Below are 13,163 nucleotides of genomic sequence, written 5' to 3' on the forward strand. Positions count from 1 at the left end.
CCCAAGTTTCTTAGAATTTCTAACAGGTTATGATCACTCTTCCCTACAAGATCCTTTAATGAGATCATTAATCCCATCTCAATACACATTACCAGATCTAAAATAGTCTGCTGCCTGGTTGGTTCCACAATGTATTGTTCTAAGAAACCATCCCACATATACTCTATGAACTCTTCTCCAGGCTACCTTTGCCAATTTGATTTGTCCAATCAATGCAAAGATTAAAATCGCCTAGGATTATTGCAGTTTCTTTCTTACAAGCCTCCACTATTTCTTGATTTATACTCTGTCATGCAGTGAAGCTACTGTTAAGGAGCCTATAGAAACCAGTGTCTTGTTTCCCTTATTATTTCTAATCTCCACCCAAACTGGTTCTACATCTTGATCTTCTGAGCCAATCATTTATCACTACTGCACTGATCTTATCCTTTATTAACAGCTACCTCACTTCCTTTTCCTTCAGGGATATTTGACATTTCGGAATATTCAGTTCCCAGCCTTGGTCACCTTGCAATCACGTCTCTCTAAAGGCTATCAGATCATACCCATTTATTTTTATTTGTGCCATCAACTCATCTATCTTGTTAGAAATGCTGCATGCATTCAGATAAAGAGCTTTTAATTTTGTTTTAATATTTTTCCCTGTTCTGACCCCACTTTCTGATGCACTCCATGTTTATACACTCTATCCCTTCCTGTCACACTGTGGTTATCATTAGCCCTATCGCTACCCTGCACTATTGCCTTCTCCTTTGTGTCTTTTTAAATATGCGCTCACTTGAATCCTCCCACCACTTACCAGTGCACCAAGTGTACTATCTACAGGATGCACTGTAGCACCTCTAAAACCCTGATCTCCACTAACTAGGACAAGAGCAGCAAATGCATGGAAACATCATCTCCTCCAAGTTACAAACTATCCTGAGCAATACATCGCCATTCCTTCATCATCACCAGGTCAAAATCCTGGAACTCTATCCAACAGCACTGTGGGTGCACCTTTGCCATATCGACTGCAGCAGTTGAAGGCGGCCTACAGCCACCTTCTGATGGGCATGTAGGGATGCACAATAAATGCCAGCCTTGCACCTACATCCTGAGAATGAATAGGAAATAAAAAAATGAATAATTGATTACTTTAAATATAAATATTACTCGTTACCTTTTTTACCCAGTTCCTTCACAGAGCTGGTCCCAATTCCTGAGCTGGGAATCACATTAATTTTGAATGGTTGAAAACTGACAATAAAGGCCAGTTTTTCAGTTAATAAGACTCAGTTTGTCATTAAGGTGACCAAGTCAATCAGATGAGTTTGTCAGTGACATGAGGCACTCTGCCGAGTCAATTAAATAACTAGTCCATGGTCCAGTGAAACTTTCAATACCAATAAAAATGATTTTGCCACCCTCGGGATTAAAGTGATTAAATTGACAAATTAGACATTGAAAAAGCCAGCAGATAGAAAAAGTTAGTCATTACAGCACAGGAGGCCATTCAGCGTATCAAGTCCATGCCAGCTCTCTGTAGAGCAATCCAGTCAGTCTTATTCCCCCACTCTATCCTCATAACCCTGCTACTTTATTTCCCTCAAGTGCCTATCCAATTGATCGTCTCCGCTTCCACCACCCTCGCACTCAACTCTGGAAACATTTGAGGTAAGGAAAACATTTTGAACTATACTTCCATTAATGGAGAAACTCTTTAAAATCCAATCCCATGAACTGTTCAAGAAAGAAAAAACATAGCATGCAACATCAAACCAGTTACTCAATCCCATAACTATATATTCACAATAGCTCACCAAGAACTTGCTAAATTCATACATAGCAGATTCTAATTCATCTAGTCCTTCACAGTCCTTGGTACATTGGTTTAGTGCTACCAGGATATCAGTTTACGTTCCTCAAACATTACATCAGACACGCCTCTGTTACACAACCAGTTGATCTCCCATTCACTTACTTCCTTCAGTGATCACTTTACCTGGATATTCTAGTTTAAGAACATAAGAATTAGGAGCAGAAGTAGGTCCTTCGGGCCTGCTCCACCATTCAATATCATGGCTGAACTTCCACATCCACTCCACTTTCCTGCCCTATTCCCATAATGCACCGCAGAACAGAAAATGCATTAATGCTGTGAGCCGCTCTGCACATTGGGAACATTTTATTCTGTCCATTGAGCAGGTGAGCCAGCATGGCTGTGTGTAGCTAAGAATGCAGGCCTGAAGATCAATTCCAGTTCAGTCAATTAACTCAGTACCAGAATCTAAAAACAAATTCCAAAACAGACTAAGGAACATCACCTGTGAGAAACCAAGTTTCAGCCAGGAATAGGTTAAAGCAAGCGGCTTATTTTTTTAAATTATTGTGTATGTTACTTATTTATTGCTGGGAAATTGAACTGCGCAAATGCAGAAAACATTTCCAGTAAAAAAAAAAAGTTCATGTTGTCCGATTGTCATTAAATATTATAATATCTAATCTGTGTTATTCATCACACAACACTAGTCCAAATACACCAATTTTGGTGTTGCACTATTAGGACAAAGTTTGCTAATATGTGCTGTGGTTGAATGTTGTATGTACTGCCAAAGTGAGAGTCCGTTATCTAATAAACTGTTAATTCATTCAAGTAAATGCCAGACTAATATGGGAAACATTTTATTAAAGTAAATGACAGAAAATATATTAGGAAAACTAATTGATATATTAAACTTCCAAAATAAATAATCTACATGTAACATGCACTGTGGTAATTCCTACAGTTCACCATAACGTGAAACCACTTTCTTTAAAGTCCAAGGTTGGCAAAAATGATGGCATATTAAAGGAGTTCTTGCCATGCAGTTACGTTACATGAAATTTGTTTATACCAAGCAAAAAACTGCTTCAAACATCTAACACATATCAGAAGGTATTCTACAGTTCAAATTTATAATTTTATTGCTCTTATGATTTTTTTGCGAAATTTTGAAGCAATTTCAATATGTGGATCAAGCAAGTTATCACTATGCAAGAGTGAATGAGACTGGTTAAAAATTTCAACACATCAAAATATACAGATAAATACACGTTTAAAAAAAACAGATTAAAACAGAAGTGTAGAAATGATACATTACTATAAAATGTACCATACAGCTATATATGCACACAAGAAAACGCCTGAAAGTGCTGAGACCATGCATTTATTAAAGTCTTTATATTGTAATGCAGTAATATTGTAATTTTCAACAATGAAGTGTCAACATACTATGGTGCCTAACAATTTTGCTGCATTGTTTTGTTACACAAAAACACATCCCAATAATGTACAAAAATGTACACACACTATCTCTTTCAATGCATATTTCTAATTAAGATGCACCATTGTACTCAATCTTAACAAATCTCTGCTTTCAATACAGGGTGCTTGTGCTGTTGACATTCAGAGGTTTTGCAAGTACTATTTATTAAAATCATGCAAAAAATTAAAGATAGCTTCTTAAATTACACATATACAGTAGGTGCATGCAATGATCTCACAGTTACAAATAGTATTATAAAGCAACACCCATCTTATTTTTTCAAATGACAAGGATACTCAAAAACAGTTCTCATTGTTTCCAAAAGCATTTCTTTAAAAAAAACACAAGATCACTGCACAATAAATCTAACACCTCATACTGCAATTGAGCAGTCTTCAGCAGTAAAAAGTGGCACAAGATAAGATGTTATACTGAAAGCAGGTATTTTGCATTAAAAGACATTCATAAATCAAACTCTGCCAAATATTTTACTTAGCAGAAAAAATCTCAAAATGTTAATACACTTAGTAAAAGTAACAGCAATTTAGTAAACATTTACTGTATATTAGTGCTTTCTGTACCACTGTGGACAGCAAACTACAGTAACAAACAACTTCAATCTATTATATACAGTGTAACACCTCCACTTTCTGGCTCAGACTCTCTCTTCACAAAATGGGTGACTGATGGTTTAAGAGGAATTCTACTGAAAATAACTGCTCCACCTTTCCGCTTTGAGCAGAGTAGCAACTGTATGACAAATGCTTTGGAAAACTGAAGTTCGAAATAAAAAATTTGATACTGGATGCTGAAATAAACAAATCAGTATTTCCAGCTATGTGATGCACAGATGAAAATAAAATGACATTATCATCCCACTTTTTGAAGTCTTTAAATCTAGAAGATGGATTATGGACAAGTAAATGAATCCTTGCATTCTATATTGTATTTCATCAACAGATAACTCAAAAAACATTAAGTACCCACAGTAAATATATTACTACTGTCCATTTCAGAACAAGATGCATCGAACTGACAAAACAGTAGTCAGTACAGATTTAGTCTGTTGTCCTTGTTACTCTGGAGCCATCTACCATTCATAGCAATCTTGGGATACAACCTTACCCGTTGCTCATTACTATGTAAGAAGCACCAGAGTAAAGTGCACAAATTGACTTTAGGCAAGGGTATGTTACAAAAGAGGTAAGCACCAGTTCCATAAGATAAAGTGTTCAACACATTGCTCATGATAATAGTACTGATCAACATCAAACCAATTTAAATTGATTTAGCAGAATCTTGCTTGCTGATAAGAACTTCCAAAAGCCTGACTCTGGCTTTTATGCGTTTATATTCTCTGTAGTCTTCAATCATTGGCGCACGATCTTCTTTCTGTATATTCCTAGAACATTCAACAAAGTGAGATTCAATTGAATTTATGGAAAAACTATGTATGCCAATTTTAATTTCCAGTTCAAATTAATTAAGCTAATATATAATGTGTCCAGAAAGTGAACTAGATTACAATTAACTTAGTGTAAGAAGTTTATAAAATCTGCGTAATGAAAAACAAGTTTGTTATGTATAAAAACTAAAAGGTATTATATCTATGTGACTTGTCTAAATTTATACTGCACAGCCAAGAGTTAAGGCAGGTTGCAAATTAATGTGCTCGAAGGTCATTTAATAAGGTGAACAATGTGTGTCAGAAACCAATTGGATAGTGATGTTGGTGCTAAACCAGCACACAGACCATCTATCTCAACCAAAATCATGATGGTGCTAGAATCCTATCTGGAATGCTCATGTAGGTGACAACAACAGACTCCTGTAGTAATCATTTTCTGCAGGAGCTTTAAAGCTGCTTCATGGAATTATTCTGAAAAAAATTTCAATTTAAAAACGTAGGGTTTTGATTGGCTACTGACACTGCAGAGATAGGAAGAATAATGATCTCAAGTCTCATTTTTTATGATGGCAAAAGATGGCTTTTCATTCTAAGTACAACCTGTAATGAAGGAGTTGGAGCATGATTCTCTGAAGTACTGACTTCATACATTAAAAAAAATGCAACTAAGTTCTGAAAAGTAGCATTTTCAAATGGTCCATTTTGAATGTGTTAGTATCATCCAACTAGCCTTATAAAGCAGGGGGGGAGGGGGGAGAAAGGGTGGGGGTTTGGGAGGGAGCGGGATTGGGAGGGAGGGCCGAGAGCGGGAGGAGCAAGCGACAGCAGGAGAGGGGGGCGGGGTGAAAGAGCGGGAGAGGTTGGCGCGGGGTGTGAGAGCAGGATGCGGCGAGCAAGAGGAGGACAGACATAGGTTATATATACTGTGATAACTAAATAATTCTGTGTGACATGATAGTTCTCTGTTGCTTGAGCAGGAGACTATGTTGTCTGTAGAGATCAGAACTTTATTTTAGGAAATCAATTGAATGGCATACAGTATATGATGGGGTGCATTGCATGTAGAAGCAATTACTGATGATCAAAATGATCGTTTCTCAATCCATGTTCTTATGATGAAATAATTAAACACCAACGTGAATATACCTTCCATTTTTTTGATAAAACTCCTCTTCAAACTCACGCAGTGTCTTGCGTAATTTCTTCCGGTCATCTCTTGCTTTCCAGAGTTGTTCAAGTAGTTCTGGCCTAAAAATCAGAAAAATTAAACTTGAAATGTTGTAATTTAATTTAGGAAGCCAGCAAAAAAGGCAAGTTCAAATTTAACTTTACCAACTGCTGAATGCGTCATCTGTTCTCCTTAATAACCGATTTACCAATTATAAAAAAAACAGCTGTTTCATAAACAAATAAAACTTTTTTGTGATAGAGATATGAAATAACCTACAGATACTGGGGTACAGTTTCTGCTTTGGGTGCAATCGGCAATGCAGGCACAAATTGTGCCGAAAACTGCGGCCATTTTGAGAAGTGCGTTTTTCCTCGTGTTTCCACTCATTTGCAAATTGCCGAGCGCAAAATCTGCCATGAATCAGCGTAATCGGGCATCATTTTAAATCGTAATTTGTAAAATATTTTGCTTTAAAAAATATACCAAGATAGATTTAAGGGTGGTAACTTGGTGCAACTTGAAGCTGTAAATGGGGTTTTCAGAAAAAATAAGCATTTTAATCAGTGTCTAGTCTACCTGTGAGTAACCCAATTTTAATTTACTGAAAATGACTTTCAAAACATATAGAACTATTGCTAGTTATGATTGGTGTAGTCAGGTACTTAGTAGATTTTTAAAAATTCAAAAGATTTTAAAAACGTATTTAAATTAGCGTCCTTGCACCCAAAAGGAACAGTTTATTTTTTTAGAGCCTCCTTGAAGGCCCACAAACGAATGCAATTAGCAGAAACTCCCAATGATGATTAATTCATCCTGGGGGTGTGGCCAGTTATATGGGCAGGGCTGGTTTCTAGCACAATGTTTAAAAAAAAAAGTTAGCCAATAGATCGCGGAAACTCAATTTACGCTGAACATAATTTGCACTAAAATGCTGCGATCTTTTCAGCAGCTTACACAGATCTCTGGTGAATTGCGCCAAAAAAAAAAAGTGCAACCGATCAGAAACGCTACCCCACTGCCTTCACTATTCTAATGTACAATGTACATTCTTCCTGTACAAAGTATAATATGCCATCTTCATGGGAGAAATTAGAAAGGAAAAAAAATATCCCGTTAAGTATTTCATGCAATGTTCATCTGGTGACCTCTTATTCAGAAGTAGATAGGCCCTCCTTCTAGTCTCATCTTTACTTCTTTCAACTGTAGAGCGACAACGGCATCTGAGTGTTCCACGTGAGTAGTAAAACAAGTCTGATTAGCTTCAGCATCAAAACAGAATCTGGGTGGGAGTTGTGTACAGAGTATAGAATGCACAACGAGGAAGATTAGATCAGCATATTAAGCCATTTTCCCAGTACAAAGAGGTGCATTCTAAGTACTGCTAAAAATGGAAGCAGTACTCTAATGATTTGAATCTACTGGCTAGCCGAGGTCAATGACACCCAAGTTGCCTTATATATATACAAAGATTGCACCATTAACTCCACAGGAAAGCCACAGCAGGTATAAAATGAACTGATAATGTAACATATGCAAATAAGTAACTTTAGCACTAGAAGAGCTTTCACACCTCCCCTCCCCCCCAACCCCACCCCACACACACACAATTATTTTGGATTATTTAAGAGCTAATGGTTTAAAACATTAATTTTAATAATTGAAATACACAAGGAAACAGATGACTGTACAGTCCAATACGGGAATTACAGTCTCGGTCACAGATGGGACAGGTAGTAGTTGAATGAAGGGGTGGGTGGGGAGTCTGGTTTGCCGCATGCTCCGTCCGCTGCCTGCGCTTGTTTTCTGCATGCTCTCGGTGACTAGACTCAAGAGACTCAAGGTACTCAGCACCCTCCCGGATGCTCTTCCTCCACTTAGGGCGGTCTTTGGCCAGGGACTCCCAGGAGTCGGTGAGGATGTTGCACTTCATCAAGGAGGCTTTGAGGGTGTCCTTGAAATGCTTTCTCTGCCCACCTAGGGCTCGCTTGCCCTTTAGGAGTTCAGAGTAGAGCGCTTGCTTTGGGAGTCTTGTGCTGGGCATGCGGACAATATGGAGCTGGTCGAATGTGGTCAGTGCTTCGATGCTGGGGATGTTGGCCTGATTGAAAACACCGACGTTGGTGCGTCTATCCTCCCAGGGGATTTGCAGGATCTAGCGCCAGCGATTTGAGGTGTCTACTGTATATGGTCCACGCCTGAGCCACACAGAAGGGCGGGTATCACTGCAGCCCTGTAGACCATGAGCTTGGTGCCAGATTTGAGGGCCTGATCCTCGAACACTCTCTTCCTCAGGCGACCAAAAGCTGCGCTGGTGCACTGGAGGCGGTGTTGGACCTCGTCGTCGATGTCTGCCTTTGCTGATAGTAGGCTCCCAAGGTATGGAAAGTGGTTCACGATGTCCAAGGCCGCACCGTGGATTTTGATGACTGGGGGGCTGTGTGACAGGGTCAGGTTGGTGGAGGACCTTTGTCTTACAGATGTTTAGTGTAAGGCCTATGCTTTCATACGCCTCGGTGAAGATGTTGACGATGGCTTGGAGTTCAGCCTCTGAACGTGTGCAGATGCAAGCGTCGTCCGCGTACTGTAGTTAGACGATAGAGGATGGGACAGTCTTGGATCTAGCCTGGAGGCAACAAAGGTTGAACAGTTTAGTTCCACTCCAGCGGGGAGCTTGTTGAGCGCGAGATGGAGTAGTGCAGCGAGGAAGATCGAGAAGAGGGTTGGCACAATGATGCAGCCCTGCTTGACCCCGGTCTGGACGTGGATTGGGTCTGTGGTGGATCCGGTGGTCAAGATCACGGCTTGCATGTCGTCATGGAGCAGGCAGAGGATGGTGACAAACTTTTGGGGGCAGCTGAAACGGAGGACAACACTCCATAGTCTCTCACGGTTAACAGTGTCAAAGGCCTTTGAGAGATCAAAGACCACCATGGACAAAGGTTGGTGATGTTCCCTGCATTTCTCTTGCAGTTGTAGCACCATGACGATCATGTCCATTGTACCCTGTCTGTGACTCCGGGAGGAGCTCCTCAGCCACAGGGAGAAGACGGTTTTAGGAGGATTCTAGCGATGACTTTCCCAGTGGTCGACAACAGGGAGATTCCACTAGTTGCCGCAGTGAGATTTGTCCCCTGTTTTAAAGATGGTCATGATTACAGCCTCTCTGAGATCTCCAGGCATGCACTCCTCCTTCCAGATAAAAGAGATGAAGTCATGCATTCGTGCCAATAGTGCTTCTCCGCCATACTTTAGTGCCTCAGGGGGATTCCATCTGCTCCTGATGCCTTGTTGTTCTTGAGCTGAGAGATGGCCTTTTCTACCTCGTGCAGGGCTGGGGTTTTGCTGAGGTGGTGGCGGGTACCATGCTGTGGGATGGAGTTGAGGACACGTGTCGAAGGCAGAGTTTCTATTAAGGAGATATTCAAAGTTCTCCTTCCAGCGTGCTCTGACTGCCTCGGTGTCCTTGGCCAGCAGTGGGGTGGGGCCTTGGGTGCTTGCGCCGTAGGTGGATTTGACTGCGGTGAAGAATCCTCGCACGTCATGGCTGTTGGCCAGCTACTGAATTTCCTGTGCTTTCTTCATCCACCATCTATTCTTTGTGCCATGGGTTTTTTGTTGGACCTCTGCCTTCAGCCGTCTGTTGAGCTGCTTTGCTGCTCCAGAGTTGGGTTGTTACTTTAAGTTCAGAAATGCCCTGCGCTTGCGGTTTATTAGCTCCTGGATCTCCTGGTAATTCTCATCAAAGCAGTCATGGTGTTTGCTGGTTGAGTAACCGAGCGTCTCTACGCAGGAAATGGTTATGATAGCCTTGAGGCACCGTGGGCACTTTGCGTCTCGGGGTTAGAGGGTCGCCAGGTTGGCAGTGAAGCGCTGGCTGCATAGGGCTCTCTTAACGGAGTCTTTGAGTGCCCAGGTGTTGATTTTTTTGCGGCACTGCTTCTGTTGCCGTCGTCGCTTTGAGGCTATATTAATGTTGATGATGGAACAGATTAGGCAATGGTCCATCCAGCAGTCGTCGGCTCCTAACATGGCGCGGGTGATGCGCACATCCTTGATCCCTCGTTTGAATGACGACGTAGTTGATGAAAAATGAAGTTCAGGACCTGGAACGTCAGGACTTTCATGGACAACTCCAACAGCGAAAGACTGGAACACCGCACCGCCATCGTTGCCCGGGAACTTAAGATGCTTCGATGTCAACATCGCTGCCCTAAGCGAGATCCGGCAGGCAGGGGAAGGCCAGCTCAAAGAACAAGGTGGAGGTTACACCTTCTTCTGGAAAGGCAAACCAGAGGAAGAATGCAGAGTTGGTTTCGCCATCAAGAACAAGCTGGTCGACAACCTCAGAGACTCTCCCTGCAGGATTAGCGAACGCCTCGTGACTCTCCGGCTCACCCCATCCCAAAACCAGTGCACCACAGTTATCAGTGTACACGCCCCAACACTCGACGCAACAGATGCGGTCAAAGAAGCATTCTACTCCAGTCTCGAACAATCGGCGACTTCAATGCCAGAGTCGGTAAGGACATAGACCTCTGGGAGGCGTGATCGGCAAAGAGTGGATAGGGAAAACCAACTCCAGCGGTACCCTGCTCCTGACAAAATGTTTGGAACACGACCTCGTCATCACCAACATCTTGTTCCGCCAGAGGGCAAGTACAAGACATCGTGGCAACACCCTCGCTCCAAACACTGGCAGCTGCTCGATTACGTCATCTGGAGCAAGTGCGAGGGAGGGGTCCTTCTGGAGCGAGAGCAAGACCTTAAATACATGTGTACTTCATATACAAGATGTTATCTCATCACATTGCAATTGCATCATCATGCAAATGGTGGCGCTCTAGCACCACAGATAAAAGACCACAGACAGACAAATGAAGTCTGTGGAGGAGATACGAGGGAGCAGATGTAGATTGGGACAGGTCATGAAGGGACTTGAAAGTGAAAATGAGAACTTTAAATTCAATGCTCTGGGATAGGGAATTATAGTAGACCAGAAACGACAGGAGTATTGGGCGGAACAGTATACAACACATTTATTGAGTTTATTGAGGGTGGAAGCCAGCAGGAATTAATGAAATCAAATCTGAAGGAGGCAAAAGCATGGATAAACATTTTTAGTGAGAAACGATGTTGTCGATGTGGAAGTAAGTAAATTGGTAATGGATAGGATGCGCAGTTTGAAGTTCAGATCTGGATCAAACAACAAATCCAGGTTTCATGTGCTTTAATTCAGCCTGAGCAAGTGGAGAGGTGGACGGAGTCTGTGGCAAGGGAACAGAATTTACTCCAGGCACCAAAAAACAGTGTTTTTGGTCTTTCTGATGTTCCAGTTTGAGGAAACTTGGGACTTGCCCATCATTTATTGTTGGACAGTTAAATCTCCTCTGCTCCTTCTCCAAGGCCTTGACAGTCTTCATAAAGTGTGGTTTCCGGAATTGGCCACAATACTGCAGCTGAAGCCTAACCAACAATTTATAAAAGGTTTGGCATAACTTCCTATCTGTTATGCATCTATTTATAACGCCCAAGGTCCCGCATGCTTTTTTAACAGCATTATCAACTTATCTTGCCAAGTTCAAACATTTGTGTATGTGTACTTCTGGGTCGCTCTGTTACTGAATCCTTTTAAAATTGTACCATTTATATATTACCTCTCCTTATTCTTCCTTCTAAAATGCACCACTGTGTGGGTGCAGAGAAGATTTACTAAAATGGTACCAGAATGAGGGAATTCAGTTATGCAAAAGGACCAGAGAAGCTGGGAATGTTCTTCGAGCAGAAAATAATAAGTGGAGATTTAATAGAAGTGTTCAAAATTATGAAGCGCTTTGACTGAGTAAATAAGGAGAAACGGTTTCCACTGGCAGGAGGGACAGTAAGCAGAGTACACAGATTTAAGGTAATTAGCAAAAGAACCAGAGGGGGGAGAGAGAGAGAGAGAGAGAGAGAGAGAGAGAGAGAGAGAGAGAGAGAGAGAGAGAGAGAGAGATAGATAAAGGAGAATTTTTTTTAAAGCAGTGATGTGTTATGATCTGGAATGCACTGCTGGAGAGTGTCGTGGCAGCAGACTCAATAGTAACTCTTAAAAGGGAATTGGATATACTTGAAAAAGGAAAAAAATTGTAGGGCTATGGGGTAAGAGCAGGTGAGTGGGACAAATTTGTTAGCTCTTTGAGAGAGCCGGCACAGGCACAATGAGCCAAATGGCCTCCTGTGCTGTACGATCCGATGACAGGAATTAGACATTAGGGGTACTCATGGAGTTGAGGGAGCGATGGAGTTAGGGCTGCATGTTGTAAGCATATATATGGAAGCCTGCAGATGATAGTATCAAGAGGTAGCATGTAGATGAGAAAAAAAAAGAGGGGCCCAAGATTAAGATCCTTGAGAAATTCCAGTGTGATAGTGTAGGGCAGGAAGATGGCATTGCTGCAGATGTGCTGGCTGCATTGGACAGGTAGGAGTGGAACCTCAGAAATACAGCTGAGAGTCAACTGTATCAAATGCTGTAGAGATGTCAAGGAGGACAAGGAGAGATAAAACCTTTGTCATAGTCATAGAGGATGTCAATCCTGGCCAATAAAAGACCAGTGTTCTATTATAAATCAAGAGAAATCAAATTTGGAACTAAAAAAAACCTTCAGCATTTAAACATACTTGCATTTATATAGCGTCTTACACAACCTCAATGTCTCAAATCACTTCACAGCCAATGAAGTACTTCTATAATGTAGTTACTGTAGTAATGAGAGGAAATGTAGCAGTGAATTTGTGCACAGCAAGATCCTACAAACAACAATGGGATAAATTACCAGATAGTCTGTTTTAATGGTGATGTTGAGGGATAAACATTGACCCAGACACAAAACTTCCCCATCCTAAAAAGCGTTCAATAGCACCTAATATGAAGGAAGCATGTTTATGGCTGAAGATAAGGAAATGGTAGAGATGAAGGCCTCCGAATGTGCGCAGACGCAGGCGTCGTCTGCGTACTGTAATTCAATGACAGAGGATGGGACGACCTTGGATCTGGCCTGGAGGTGGCAGAGGTTGAACAGTTTCCCGTTTGTTCTGTAGATTAGCTCCACTCCAGCAGGGAGCTTACTGAGGGAGAGATGGAATATTGTAGCAAGGAAGATCAAGAAGAGCGTTGGTGTAATGACACAGCCTTGCTTGACCCCGGTTTGAATATGAATTGGGTCTGTGGTGGAACCATTGGTCAGGATCTCGGCTTGCATATCGTCGTGAAGCAGGTGAAAAATGGTGACAAACTTTTGGGGGCTGCCGAATTTGA

At 41.5% G+C, this 13,163-nt stretch overlaps 1 protein-coding gene across 7 annotated transcripts in view; it reads right to left on the reverse strand.

The window, feature by feature from the left end:
* Window positions 1-2,648: 2,648 nt before the first annotated feature.
* The window catches only part of fam13b (family with sequence similarity 13 member B), a 207,305-nt gene continuing 196,790 nt past the window's right edge, over window positions 2,649-13,163 (reverse strand). For all 7 annotated transcript variants that reach the window (XM_070878273.1, XM_070878278.1, XM_070878276.1 and 4 more), the window contains 2 exons: window positions 5,842-5,943; window positions 2,649-4,689 (listed from right to left, as the gene is read on the reverse strand). In XM_070878273.1, coding sequence (XP_070734374.1) covers window positions 4,566-4,689; window positions 5,842-5,943 — 226 coding nt within the window. In that variant the 3' untranslated portion in view covers window positions 2,649-4,565. The remainder of the gene's footprint in view (window positions 4,690-5,841; window positions 5,944-13,163) is intronic.

Source organism: Pristiophorus japonicus, chromosome 4 (assembly GCF_044704955.1).
Source record: "Pristiophorus japonicus isolate sPriJap1 chromosome 4, sPriJap1.hap1, whole genome shotgun sequence".
Lineage (NCBI taxonomy): Eukaryota > Metazoa > Chordata > Chondrichthyes > Pristiophoridae > Pristiophorus > Pristiophorus japonicus.